The sequence below is a fragment of the Tachypleus tridentatus genome, chromosome 2 (assembly GCF_004210375.1).
Source record: "Tachypleus tridentatus isolate NWPU-2018 chromosome 2, ASM421037v1, whole genome shotgun sequence".
Taxonomy (NCBI): Eukaryota; Metazoa; Arthropoda; class Merostomata; order Xiphosura; family Limulidae; genus Tachypleus; species Tachypleus tridentatus.
Window position 1 is genome coordinate 105,320,241 of NC_134826.1, and position 15,193 is coordinate 105,335,433.

General features: G+C 31.5%; 1 protein-coding gene and 1 pseudogene across 6 annotated transcripts in view; one reads left to right on the forward strand and one right to left on the reverse strand.

The window, feature by feature from the left end:
* Positions 1-3,181: 3,181 nt before the first annotated feature.
* LOC143244763 (uncharacterized) overlaps positions 3,182-15,193 on the reverse strand; it is a 59,984-nt gene continuing 47,972 nt past the window's right edge. For all 6 annotated transcript variants that reach the window (XM_076490038.1, XM_076490035.1, XM_076490040.1 and 3 more), the window contains 7 exons: positions 10,741-11,092; positions 10,181-10,367; positions 7,595-8,259; positions 6,979-7,141; positions 6,445-6,630; positions 4,147-4,302; positions 3,182-3,519 (listed from right to left, as the gene is read on the reverse strand). In XM_076490038.1, coding sequence (XP_076346153.1) covers positions 3,361-3,519; positions 4,147-4,302; positions 6,445-6,630; positions 6,979-7,141; positions 7,595-8,259; positions 10,181-10,367; positions 10,741-11,092 — 1,868 coding nt within the window. In that variant the 3' untranslated portion in view covers positions 3,182-3,360. The remainder of the gene's footprint in view (positions 3,520-4,146; positions 4,303-6,444; positions 6,631-6,978; positions 7,142-7,594; positions 8,260-10,180; positions 10,368-10,740; positions 11,093-15,193) is intronic.
* LOC143236920 (NADH-ubiquinone oxidoreductase chain 1-like) lies at positions 12,582-14,580 on the forward strand (annotated as a pseudogene).

Consider the following 15,193-nt stretch of genomic DNA (forward strand, 5'->3'; position numbering starts at 1 on the left):
ACACGTTGGTGGATGTTTAGATCCCAGAGGAAGTAAACTGAAAGTTCAGAATCTTCTCTAGGAGATCCCCTTACCACATACAGAAATCCACCCTGAAGTGCTATGGCATGTAATAATTGACAGGTTTTAATACAAATATCAAGTGCAACCTCTAATGATTATAATTACACTACATTGCTATAAAATGAAGCTAAATCTTGCAGATTGACACTGACTGTTTACTCATTCACGAATACTGTAAATTAGGGTTTACAAGATAACTTACTGAAAAAACAACAGCTGTACTTTCTTTGTAAACAATTGACTTTGCTTACATGTTGCTTCCATAGTGGTAGTACTGGGAAAGCTGAGACTAATCAAAGTGCTGAATGCCCAAAGAAACGTTTCTTTTATAATCATTTCATAATTTTACAACATCAATTATACTGAACAATTATTTATCTTTTTGCTAAGTCCAGTCTTGAATCTCATCCTGATAGTTTGAAATCATTAACCTTAACTAGGCATCTTAGCTTTTCATTGTGGATTTCATTCTTGAATCACATACCCATTAACCAACCTGCAAATGCACAAAGGTTGAAGAATAAAGAAATACCCATGTTATTAAAATATTTTACTTAATGGCTTATCTAATTTTTTGGACATATTATTCAAACTTATATTTTTTTAAGCCCATAATAATTATTTTTTAAGAGAAAGATTATTACAAATACCACTAAATATGGGATTCCACTTGGCATTTTCGCTTTCCACTGAATCTAGTCTTAAGGTTATCATGACAGTCAAAAACCACAACTTGGCATTGTAGCTTTTCACTACTGAGTTCACTTATGAATCTCATCACATCAGCCAAGGGCCACAAGTGCTCTTCATTTTTACGTTGGGTAAAGACGAATTTTATGAACTGTCTACAGTATTTATGTGACTTGTAATTTCGTTAAACAGAATAACTGAGAATGTCATGTTTAGACTTAAAAACTGTTACAAGTTTTGAGATAAAATTACTGAAAGAATTGAAAGCTTTAAGACACAAAAGTGAACCAAACAAATCCATTTGGAAAGACTTATTTTATGCAAAGGTACATGGTAGGTTATCAGTAGTGGGTATACTGTGGCTATCAAATCCTGCATTTTAGCACAGTAAGTCCTCAAGCTCGCTACTCTGCCAGAGGAAGACGATATTCACAAAAAATTGACCAAAGTACAAAAATAAAGCATAACAAAAATTTAAGGTAAGTTTTAAAAAGGAATTGAAATTTGGGGGTTTTCAACTATCAATATAATTCTCCCCGTTTATCAAAACTCTCCCATTTTTTTTGTATAGCAGGTCTTCTGGGTCTCTATCTTACACACAAAATTTCATAAAAATCAATTTAACCATTATCATTTTACTTGGCCTGAAATTTAATTTTCTCCTCCTTATTTGTACTAGTTAGTTTGGTTTGTTTTGAATTTTGCACAAAGGCAAAAGGGCAGTGTAAGACAAGAGAGAAGGCAGCTAGTCATCACCATTCACTGCCAACTCTTGGGTTTCTCTGTTACCAACAAATAGTGGGATTGACCATCACATTATAAAGTCCCCACAGCTGAAAGGGTGAGCATGTTTGGTGTGATGGGGTTTTGAACCTGCAACCCTCGAATTATGAGTCCAGTGCCTAAACCACCTGGCCATACCAGGCCTGCACTAGTGAGAAAACAAACAGCTCTTAATAACTAATATCTTTCAGACTTGGTACTATATGTTGCCCTAGCTTCACAGCAAATTTGGCTGTAGTAGTTTATTATTCTTGAAGCTATGTGCAAAGGTAACCAAGCAAAAATTATGCTGAAATTTTTGTAAAGTTTTGCACTTTCTTGGAGAAATTTGGCTAACTTGATGGCACTAAAATTTCTGCCACACATTTTGGGTATTCTTAAAAGAGGGCCATTTTTAATTTTATGAAAATTGTACACGGCATCCAGAAGTTATGAGCTCAATAGCTCCATTGTTTGGAAACTTAGCATCATGCACCTATTAAATATGGAGACATAAATTGCAGTTTGGTTTCTTCAATACATCAATAACTTCTGCTTGCACCTTTTTATACAGCTATGCTGGTTTTGATGAGATAAAGTACATAAATCTTGACAGCCAGTAATGTGTTTTTTTCCAGAAAGAATAGTAGCTTTGTAAAAAAAAAAAGGTAAAGAGACTATGAACTTAATAAATATATGAAAACTGAAGACAAGTATTGCACAAAGTTGTGACATTTTTAACAAGTTTAACTTCACACAAAAAATAAATTATTGTTTAAAAATCTAAAAAAAAATGTTTAGCTCTGGAGTAAAACTTCTCATTTGTTTGCAAGTCAGTGTTCTTTTATCATGGATCACTCTTGAAGATAGCTTGGTAACTGAATATCATATATAGATAATTCTAAGGTTAGAAGCTATCAATCATCTTGCACATATTTTGAAAACTTTAACACTTTTGTCAGTTTATCACATAAAAGAATTCTGAAACTATAAATTATTCAGTAATTTCTTTGTATTATTTACAATAATAGTCATTCAAATTCTAATAAATTAACAAGGATAAGTTTTTATACCCAAATATTAAATTAATTGAAACATAAATCTTTTTGTTGGTTCTGATGCAAGGAAATCAGATCCTTGAATATGACCAAATTTGATATTTATTGATTATGTGCAAGGTCAAAGGAAAATAATAAAATAACATTTGGGAAAGATTAGATTTTCCTAAATAATCAATACAGAAATTTAAAAGTGGTAGATTACTATTTAGACACTGTACACTGTCTAAATGAGATTAAACATTATCTAAAGACTGATTAGACAAGATTAAAAGAACACATTATTATAGATTGACAAGACAAAGATGAAGTTGAAGATTATATATAAAGTTATTAGATGAGGTTAAATGAGTAATTATTGTTGTACAAACTCTGACTAGACAAAGTTGAGGGGTAGATTACTGTTTAGGCTATTATTAGACAGTAACTTAGTCTGTTGTTTGATATCAAACAACAATGCATTTCCAACAAATAATCCAAACCCAAAGTTGTTAGTAATTTATACTGAAAACTATCATCCCTCCATAACTTCTTGTACAAAAATCTTTTACATTAAGTTTATGCAGAAAAAAAAGACTATTTTCATAAATAACAATCTATCGAGGATGGCGAGATCGGTCATGTATTTATTGACAATTAAACAAAAAAAGGCACTGACTACATAAATTGATAAAAAAATTATATATAACACAGCATCACAAATTCTATACATGACACTTCTTTTTTAAAGAGCTTGACTTTGTAGACATAATGATTAACAAAGTGATCAGAAAGACAAAAGTTTATTTTAAACTGTTAATTTTTTTTTAAAGAAATTATGCTCTCTGTGGCTAGAGTTAAAAGAGATGGCACTAGAGTCATGGGAGGATGCTCCACCATTCAGAAGAGCCATCAACTTCCGGAGAGACTCGCAGGAATTTACTACTTCTGGAATGCTCTGTAGAGTCTGAAGAGAATGAAAGGAATCAAAAATCTACTTAAAAAAATACTATTACTGGTTAAGAAATGTAACAGCCAATAAACTATCAAAAATTGGAGATATGTCTGAAAACAAATAATAAGATAAAGTGATGACAAGACTTATAAACTAAAATAGAAAAATGTAAGCACCACTAATAAAGAAAAATACAAAATGTTCATGAAAAAACTGTAGATAGATGATAAATCACTTATTTGTAGCAAAAATATCAATTACAAAATGAAAAGATTTCATATAAAAAATATTGCAAGAATATTGATGACAAACAGAAAGACACTGAGACAAATTAAAAATACAAAACTAAAAAGCCTGAAAAGTTAAAATATATATAATGAATAGTAAATAGAGGGCCAGGCAAAAGTACAAAACCAGAAATATGATGAACAGACAGATAAAAATACAAAGCACTAAGAAGCTGAAAAAATGAACCAAAATTTAAGATATAAGATATTTACAATGATACTTGATAAAAAACTGTACGTAAAACATCAGGACCTGTGAGAGAGAAATAGTCAACATTTAGTTATGAAAAAGCTCTACTTCTCAAAATGTTTTGCAATAAAAGATGTGCATTTTAAAATGTCTATTACTTACATCAACACACTGGTAAATAACATCATCCAGCATCTGCACTTCCATTTCGGCCTTTTGACAGTTCTCTTCCCAAACATTTTTGTTCCGGGCGAATTTTTCAACCATACTATGAAGCAGTTCTTCTTTGGTTTCCAAGGCTTTTTTTAAATGAGCAATCTAAGTTTAAAGAAAATTTTTTTCCATCAATTAATCATTATACATAACTAGAAAAAGAAAACTAGTCAGTTGCTTAGATGAATACTTTATCTCCAAACATTTTCCTGTTTATTAGTCATTTTATTCTCCTTTATTTTCCAAACTGTAGAAGAATAAAAACAAGTTTGAAACTATCACATTATCATACCTTCTCTTTGAAATCACACAGTTTTACTGAACATAATTTAACATCTTGTTTTACAAACACACTATTTTCAAACTATCAAACATTTGATTTCTATAATCAATATGAACACAGTCATTTAACAGAGCAAAATATTCTGTACCTACTAAATCACACACAGAAGACTTAATGATAAGTTATCACCTATTCAAAATATTAACTGAATCACTGATTCAGTTAGACACTAAATTTTATCTCTTAGTTATCTTTCTTAACATGGGCTCTGTCTGTTTGACTGACCATGTGACCACTTTGTACTCGTTTAGTCTTTTTTAGACTTAATACACCTAACATTTAATATACGGTGTACATCTTCACAAAATTTCTGTCTTTCAGTTAATATTATAAGTAGTTCATATACAAAAAAATCACATTTTTTTTAGTGAAGAATTTTCAATAAAATAAAAATTTGTCCAAATATTGAATAGTTGTGCTAAGCATTTTATGTTAAAATAAAAAATACTTTTCCTCATCTTAAAAATCTCAAACTTCCTTTGTTATCCCTAACACCTCTTAAATGCATTTCAAATGTTCTCTTCAGTAAAACTTTATGGCTTATCTGTTATTTTCTCTACCCTATCTCAAAACAGAATCAGTTAAATTGACTGACTTCATAACCACCTAAAAAAAAATCATTTTTTTCTTTCTAGCATGATTTCAAATAGTGAAATAAAACTTCTTTTCTTTGCAACACTATACATCCTTTTATAATTAAATTTTATTATTTTATTGCCCTATGAACTGTCTTGCTATTATTTATGCCATTATAAGTCATAAATCACTCGAGGCATGCACAGCTCATGTTACACTACTGAATTACTATACCTATGTGCTTTGTGAAACATTTTTATCATATTATTATTTATTTTACTTAATCTAATCTCAACTAACTAAAAAGATCCTTATTTTTACATTTTAATTGGTTATAATTATACATAAACAATAAACATGGAAAACAAGAAACAAAATACTTAAACAATCTTCTTTCTCTTCCTCTCAATTGTTGAAGAGAGTTAACCCTAACTTTTTATACTAATCACAGTATTGCACTTAAATTTTACATAATTAAATAATGCACAAAATAATATACACTAATAACACACAAAAAGTAGACAAATTCCCTTACCTCTCAACATTTTTATGGCTTTCCAACTATGCAACAAGAGTCATCGCAAATTCATTTTCTCACCAGAACAATAATAGTACATAAAGAAGCCTTACTTATACAACTCAAGCCCAAAATAAACCAATACAAAGGAACACCTTTATACCTATATTAATATATATAACCCAATATCTGAGCACGCCCTCTACATTCCTACACTCAATTACACAACTGCCTTCAAACATGTGGTCAATATTGGTACACTAAGTGATATTGACATTTAACCATTCAGAATAAAGTTTAACAATATGTCATTTGATAGATGAAAACCTCGACTTTTTATTGGTTATAGGTAGTGTAGAACCAAACATAAAAGATAATTATTAACAAATCATGATACAGAACAACAGGATGGGCCTGATTTTGTATTTGATTGTTCTGTAGCCAAACAAACTTGACTATAATAAGTGCAGTCTGAGCAATGATGATTTTACAGAAAGTTAATTATGGGGAGAATAAAACATGGAACATAACATATTAAGATAAAATGTATCACATATCACACTAAGAGAAATTAGTGCTTTTTTTTCAATATTGCCTTGTAGAATTAAGAACTTATATACTATTAAAATTTGGATTACTAGCTAAGATTTTATGCTTTTCTAATTGATATAAAATAAACAAAAACTAGAAGTTTAATAAAATTTTGAACGTAAGACACTAAAACCTCATGTTATGTGCAGTAAAGAATTCCCATGATGATAAAGTTAAAGGAAGTTTGGGTAATAGAAAGTATTGTATATGAAAATCATACCTCTTGTTTGAGAGCTAGTTTGTCACAAATAGTGAGGGCATTCACCATATACCCTATCCCTATTTGTTGTGGTGCTGTCTCAACTGTCTTCTTAATTTCTTCTTTTATTTGCCTTGACTGTTCAGCATTAACTGCTTCCAAACAGCAGTTCTTCTCCCATAGTTGCTCAACCTGTTTCTGCAGCCGCTGATTTAATACAAATGATGTTAAAGCAGGGCTTGATCAAAAACTGTAATACATAACATCTAACCACCTGTTTACTAAAATTACTAATTACTGTTCATTATAATTTATTTTGTTTTATATATTCTTTCTCTCTCTTACCCTAGCATAGTTCACTAAAAATCATTAAAATTAATTATTTTTGATGTATAGTAAACTTTTCATATCCATTCAGTAACTTTTTATTAAGTTTCATACTGACTTCAAAATATGTCTTGCTTAAGAAAAATTATATCTGTACTACAAGGATGTAGTACAACCTATCTGAAAGTAATTCTTTCCACACAAATATCCAGTCTTTTCATTACATACATCCAATTCTTTCTGATGGAATTCCAATTCCATTTTCTGTTGCTCCGAGATCTCTCCCAGTTTTGCTGTTGTTTGCTCTAGAATATCATCTTTAGCTTCTACTTCTTTCTGAAGTTGATTTTCTTTCTCTTCTAACAACTGAACCTTCTCTTTTAGAATCTTACTAGTATAAATACAACACCAAAAAACATAAAAACTTCTATCTTAAAATGACATTTAGCAAGTATACAAAAATTTTTTTATGTAAAAACTGAATGTTATATAATGATGGAACATTTTCCTTTAATTACATGGTATTAAATTATACAAGTCATACAAATCTATGGCTTTGAGACTACATTTCAAATTAAATTGTCCAAAATAAAAAAAAACAATTAAGATACGAGACAATACATAAAATTAGATAATCAATATGCACTCCCCTTTCCAGGAAGAAGTGCCCCACTATTTCTACATATTAATGTACCATCCTACTCCTTTTTTTTTTAAAGATAATTACAATGATTATTTGGCTGAAATAGCTTTTATTTTTACTGTTACACAAATCTAAACCAATTTTGAGATTTGATTTGCTATAGCTTCATTAGTGTTTATTCATACACAAATCATATCTTACTTCTGCTTGGACAATGAGGCCAGTTCAGTTTTGTATTTTTCATGTATCAGCTCAGTTACTCTGGTCATTTTCTGGAAAAGCTGGCTCACTTTCTTCACCATGCTTTCTAAGGAACTGCTGTGAAGTTGTTTATTGGCACTACATTCTTCAAAATTCTCATCTTCCTGGAGCTTGTAAAGATTAGTTACTTGAGGCTTCATTGAATTGGGACGGAAGGGTGTTGCAAGGCCTACAGGTCTGAAGGCACTTCCAGGAACTTTGCTATCTAGAACTTCACTGTCCTTGGGCAATAAGGGTTCCTCAAAGATCTGATCACTCTCACCATTCAGAAGTTTTGTGGTCCCTTCCTCTTGGTGGCTGAAAACATCAGCTTTCATTTGATATGTTTTCCGGTCAAGTTTTGGACTTGTTTCTTTAGAAGAACTGATAGAAGAATGATCATCTGAGCCACTCTTTGTTCCCTCAAAGGCTTGAATCACTGCCTGAACAAAAGATACAGGCTGTAGCTTTTGCAGTGGGTCTGAGGGAATGTTAGAGTCATTTTTTGTTGAATCTCCACCTCTCAAACCTGATGATTTCTCCAATTTATTTATTGTTCTTTCTGGATATTTAACAGCAGGATCTGAATCTATATCTTCAGGATCAGAAATAATCTCATCCAAAACCTAATTAAAAATAATCAATAAATGAATAATATGCTTGGCACAAATTGAAATAAAAAAAATATACCACACCTATAGAAATTCAGAATGTTATTTTAAAACTATCATGGAAGCTCACCATGTTACAGTGCATGCTGCCACTTTCAATCCTTCTTCATCTGATGATAGTGCCTCTTAAAGATAACCCTGCAGTGTACTTTTTATCACTGTAAAAGACTCCACTGTTAAGCAATAATTATCAAAACACACACAACTCCCTGTTAGTTTTCCAGTAGTTGTTTCAATAGAGTGATCACACAGAAATCCACAGCTGCTGTGCCAGTAACTTCACCAGTATGTCTTTGTAAAGAACAACATAAATGTGTTTCATTCTTTGGCTATTTGGGGCATATGATAGTTAAATATGTGTCTAGGAAACAACTCATGTAAACATTACTTATGATGTTTTTCCACATGGATATTCTTGATTATGTTATGTATTGTTGTCTCGGGCACATGGATAACTTTTGTGTTCATGGATCCTCACCTGTTAGAGAGATTCCTCACTTTGCTTACTGTAACTGGAATATGACTTGTTGAAAGTCTCATTCAGGATAGTCCTAGTTGCCAAAACTGATACATATTCTTTTGGTTTCAAATACCATTAGGAACTAGAGAAATTCCTATCTCAGAAATTTTAAATCCCCAAGCTGAACAAATCATGATGATGTAAGTGCATAATTATATTACACCGAAAATAGTTGTTACATATCCTACCCAAAAGTTTTTAGTAGCATCACTACCTATGAAAAGCCAAACAATGTAAAAATGTAGATATGATATATGGCATTTCACCATAACTTTGTCACTTGTGACTGTCAATTGACTTGCATACTGAAATATTTTGAACATAATGTATTTATCTCTTCTGTAGTAAAAAAAACAAACAAATATAGAAACATATGATATGCTAGGGAACAACAGATATGGCTAAAAAAATATATGTTACATCAGGGAACAACAGAGATGGCTAAAGAAACATTGGTACTTCAGGGAAGAATAGAACTGAATCAGGATGTAAATGATAAATAAAAGGAACAGTAGAGTTTAATAAATAAATGCATGGTACATCAAGAAAAATGGAACTAAACAAAAAATGTAAGGTACATTACAGAACAATGGAATTGGTTAAAAAGATAACATATCAGGGAACAAAGAAATTAAATAAAAAAACTACTGGTATATCAAGGAAACAAAGAAAGTGAAGAAAAATAATTTACAATACATTGTGAAATAAAAGAATTACATAATGCAACTCATGGTACATTAGCAAACAAAGGAACTCACTAAAGGTGATAAACATGTTTAGTAAATAAAAGCACTGAACATAAGCATCATTTATACACTAACCAAATATGGTACTATTAAATATAAAATACTATCTGTCCACTGCTAGAAATTAGCTCCAATTCTGCTCAATTTAATAGGGTTTCTAAAAACTCCATTATACTTTTTATAGCTTCAAGTCTCATATAGAAAAGGTTATAGAAAAGGTACAATGATAATGAATGTAGGTTTTCATAAATTAAAAGCAACCCTTGGTAGTGCACAGCAGTAATTATTTAAAATTAAATTTGAAGAAAAAAGTTCAACTATAATCCTAAAATACTTCTGAGAAAACAGTGGTATTAAATAAAGAAACCTTACAAAATAAAATTACTAAATTTTAAGGTACATCATTTTGACAATGAATTGAAAATTAGCTGAGATATAATTAATGAAATTAAGTTAAATTCTTAACTTAATCTGTCTAATAATTAAATAATAATAAGAAAGCTATATTCATGTGATAGTATGACTATAACATATTGGATAGGAAGGGTTATGCATTCAAACTCCCAAATGAATATGATAAAGAAGACAAAAAAAAACAACAAAAACACACCTCTTGATTCAATCCCAAGTCCTTCCCAGCATACTCTGTCATCAGGTTTAACACAGAATGTGCATGATAACCCAGCTGGGTGAGAGCAACAGCTGTTGTACTCAGTTCAGCTCCTTGGCTCAGGAGCAAGTCTCGAGCTCGTCCTTCAGTTGCATCAATTTGGGCCTGCAACACTTGGTTTTGTAATCTGTTCAGATAAAACGTAACTACCATCTACTAACATAGTTACCTTAATCATATCTATAGAAAGAAATCTACCATATGACTGAATGTTTCTTCAAAATAATACTCTGAAATAATTTATAAATTGATTAATATTCTCTCAAAACTAATTTGTCTAATGATGAAATAATAATAATGATAATATACAGAATTCATCAATACTTACCCAACAAAACCTTAATGTTTAAATAACAGGAATTAAAATAAGAAAGAATATGAGATTCACAGGAAGCCTGACAAGAAAAACTGAGATTATTTGCTGTAGTGAGACAGATAATTTACTATGTAGGAAACACATCCATGCTTAAGCAAGAAAAAAAAGAAACAAAAAATCATACGATTTATCCTGTATCTTGGCATACAGCCGTCGACATCGATCCATCAACTGGCTTATGTGAGCTTTGTCTTGTTCCATTTTATCCTGTGCTAACTGCAAAGAGTTTTCGAGTTCTTGTATTGTCTCAGTCAATGTAGATCTTTCTACTTGTAAAAACTCTAAACTATCTCGTCCTTCTGCAACATCTCCTTCAAGATCTTTTACTTTCCAATGAAGGAGAGCATTCTGGGCTTCTGAACCCTCAAGTTGACTATGGTAATCATCAATAGCATCTCGACACTGCTGCAGCTCACGGTTACATGAGGACAGCTGCTCCTCAGCTTGTTGAATCTTGATGTTAGTTTGATTCAGTTCTGTTACATCAAACAAGCATAGTTTAATTGGTAAAACCCACATATTGAATTTTCATTTAGTTAACCAAACTTAAGCCAATCAGCAATTAGAATATAATAACACTACTGTATTTAAAATGTTAAGTCCAACAGAATGAACTAATACCAAAAAGAGCTGAAACTCTTTGAAAGGATCAGTCTTTCTTCAATGAATGGTGAAGAAATAGGCACCCTTCAGAGCAGTAATACTTGTCAATTATTGATAGCCTTATTGTTTTTTAAATTGAAACAAAACAAGTAAAGCAGGTTTATGATTAAATATTACAGCTGAAAAATACTACTATGGTTAAAATATTTCTAATTATAATAGTTCCTATTCTAGTAGTGTCAGTTACAGAGTAAGAAGTTAATATCTTAAAGTATGTCTGTATTTTATAAGAAATATTGTCCTCTATATAGATGTACACATGGTTTGAACTAATACTAAAAGAGACTTCTAAATGTGATAAAATTTAATTCAACTGCTGTTAGTCCAATTTCTCTTCACATTCAAAAACCAAGGTTTTATGAACCATATACTTAATATTTCATAACATAAACCCATTTGTTCTCAAAATTGACACAACAAAATATTAATTATCTTCTCTTCTCTTCTTACGTTATTCTTTCAACTGAAAAGTGATTTAAAATAGCTATATTATTGCCATACATCACCTCACTGTTTTCAGAGCAAATATCCAACCTAATTATCAGGGTGAAGACACTTTACCAACTCTAGAGTACAGAAAACCAGTTTAACAGGAGAGCAAATGATTAGGTGAAGAAACTCTTTCTACCAATACTAGGCTACAGAAAGCTAGTTTTACAGCAAAGCAATAACCATGTGAAGAATACACTTCTATTAGTCCAAGGTCACAGAAAAATTAGTTTTAAAGCAAATCAAACATCATGTGAAGAACTTACTTGAACAAACCCCAAGCTTCTAACAATCCAAGATTACAGAAAACTGGTTTTTACATCACAGCAAAAAATATTAAAAGAATAATCCACTTCTAACAACCCTAGGTTAGAGAAAATAGGTTTTATAGCACACACAAAAAAATGGACCATTTTCAACAAAATGTGACATTTAAGACTAAATGATGTCTATACTTTTTTCTGTCTTCTCTGGGATCAATTTATATTTTAGTAGTTATATTGTTGAAACTGATTTATTACCTCAAGGAAAAAAATTGTTTAAAGTTCTTTAGTTGTATCAAAGAAAACACTGGATTTAAATGTGACAAAAGTGTCCATACCATTACCTGGCAAAAGTGGAGACTACAATAAAAAAGTTGTATAATCTCATAAATGACAAAAATGGTGGAAGTGTATTTTATATGACTATTAGAAAAATTATTTCAGGTTTCTGAAAAAGGATTAATAATTCTAGTTCAGCTTACGTTAGATAATTTATCCAAGAAAGATATATGGCCCAGATTTCTGAAATGAGTGTGTCTTTACCATTATCATGGACAATGTTTCCCAAGGAATGTTCACCAACATCCATAGAGATGGCAGTAATTTAGTTCATATGAAAGACCAGCATGTAGGGATCAGCCACATTGGCTTCAAAATCAAACAGGACTTAGAAGTGGACAAGAATCTGTCAGGTATGTTGCTAAACTAAAGTTGTATCATAAATACAATGTCTTTATTGTTACTGCCAAAACATGTATGAAAACATATAGAATCATTGTAACACACACACACACACACACACACACATATATATATTATGAGCATTTGTTATTTCTTCAATCAGAAGAGAAACGTAGGTGCCTCATAGCAAAAGGTAATGGTAAAGACATGTTAAACTTTGAAGTTAAATACTGAATTCCCCTAAACTTAAATGTTTATGATTCTTATGAATATCATATCAATTTCAATAATGGGTAACCTTGACTTATTATTCATAATTATAGTTAATATTACATGGACAAACCTGTCTTTGTATTCCTAAATAAAAATTTCTAAATCTGGTATCATGATGTTACCCCGTCAGGTCAGTTTCCCCAACAGCTATTGACATGTCTTTTTTGGTCAGGTGGGGGATATGTTTGGGTCTGATTGGAAAAAAATCTCAACAACTCCCTTTATCGTTTCTCCCATTTCTCTAAATCCATTTAAAGTTTTGTATGTTTCATAAATAGCTTGTCTCTTTCCATTTACTGAAAAATACTTCAACCCACTCATATGCTTAGGTGAAATAGGCCTTTAATTCATTATTCACTGACAAATAATGTGTACATGGTGAGCAAAGTGAAAATTATGCTGTGTTTTCTATTGCAGTGATGTAAGATCCCTAAATCAAAAGCAGAAATGATGAGAGCTATGCAGGTTAGAAGGAAGATAGCAAAGCACATGCTGTTTATCTCGCAAAAGAGAGAGAGGTAAATTAAAATTGTTGATTGGTCTTTTGAATAGTTATGCTGAAATTGAAAAACTATAATGCTTCTTTGCTTGATTATATAATATGATCAACACAGTAAGTTTGATTTAAATTGTTTTGAAACAAATATGTTGGCCAAGATATTGCTCAATACCCTATCATTAAAACTGGTACCATCAACCATTGTACAGTGGGACCTCATTAATTCACAGTAAGAGGGGTCCAAAACATAGCATTTTAGGTAAAGCATGTTTTATAGTTTTATACCATACAAATTGTTTGAAAAGTTGTAGTGAAATTAGTCAAAACATATCAACTTTTACTCCTCGTGTGAGTGCAGAATTTGTGTACTCACTGACACCCAGATGTAGAGTCATATGTGGATATTTCATTATTTTAATTTGTGTTTTAGTAAGTGTAGCTTTTTTTAACTTTGTTGAAGCATAGGATTTTAGGATATATTGAGATTTGTAAAGGTCTGAATAAAGTAGGAATGATTGGAATTTTTCAACCATTTTCTGATGCAATTAAGTTGTTTGAAAAAGAACAAAGATTACCATATTTATCAAATTTTTTGTTGTATTTTTTAGCTCAATTTTTAGATTGGGTTTGGCACTGTGCTTTTGGATAATGTTTTCTGATTTTTTTAAAATTTAATTGATTTTGAATTAGGCCTTTTATTTTTTTGTGTGTTTCTAGTTTAAGAGTATATACTTTGATGGGAGCAGGTTGGTCATCTAATTCGAGGTATGCAATATTCGGGTCCTATCGTGCAGTTGTTCAGACTATTTCTTATGAAGTTACTTTAGCTTTAATTATATTAACTTGTGTGGTAATAGTTGAAGGGTGTGATTTGGTAAAGTTAAGTGAAAATCAAGATGGTTGGTGATTGGTATGGGGATTTTTCCCTTTGATTTTGGTATGATTTTCTTCTTGTTTAGTTGAGACTAATCGATCTCCTTTTGATTTTGTGGAGAGAGAGTCCGAGTTAGTATAAGAATTTAATGTAGAGTATAGAAAAGGGGGGATTGCTTTAATTTTCCACCAGGATTCCACCATGGACGAGGATATCATGTAAAAACGTGTCAAAGTTTTAGGAATACACTGAGCAGCTGCTTGTATAATACAGTCAGTCAATGCTGCCATGCAATCATCTACTGATGGCAGGATCAAGTTCTGTGATAGCAGTGAAAGAGGACCACAATTGGCTTGGTCCAACTTTCACTGGATCATGCGGGTCGGGTAGCATTGACCACGGCCAGTTTCTCTCAAAATTATAGGAAAGTGATCACTGCCTCATGGATTATTTTCAATCCTCCATGAAATGTGGAAGAATAGTAAAGGGGAGCAAACTGAAAGATCAATAGCAGTAGAGGACTGACTAGGTGTATGAAAATAAATGTAAGAACCAGTATTGAAAGGATAAAGGTTGTGATCTGAGAGCAAATGTTCTACAGAGCAACCCCCTCTCATCAATATCAGTACCTCCCCAGAGGGGATTATGTCTATTAAAAACCCCCAGGATTAAAAAAGAAGATGGCAACTGTTCAACAAGAGCATCAAGGCCTGATTGATTATAGGTCTCTCCAGGAGACAGGTGGCGAGAACAAACAGTGATTGTACAACCAAAGGAAACACAGATAGCTACAACTTCTAAGGGTACTTCGAGTGGCAAAGTAAAGGTAGGCACA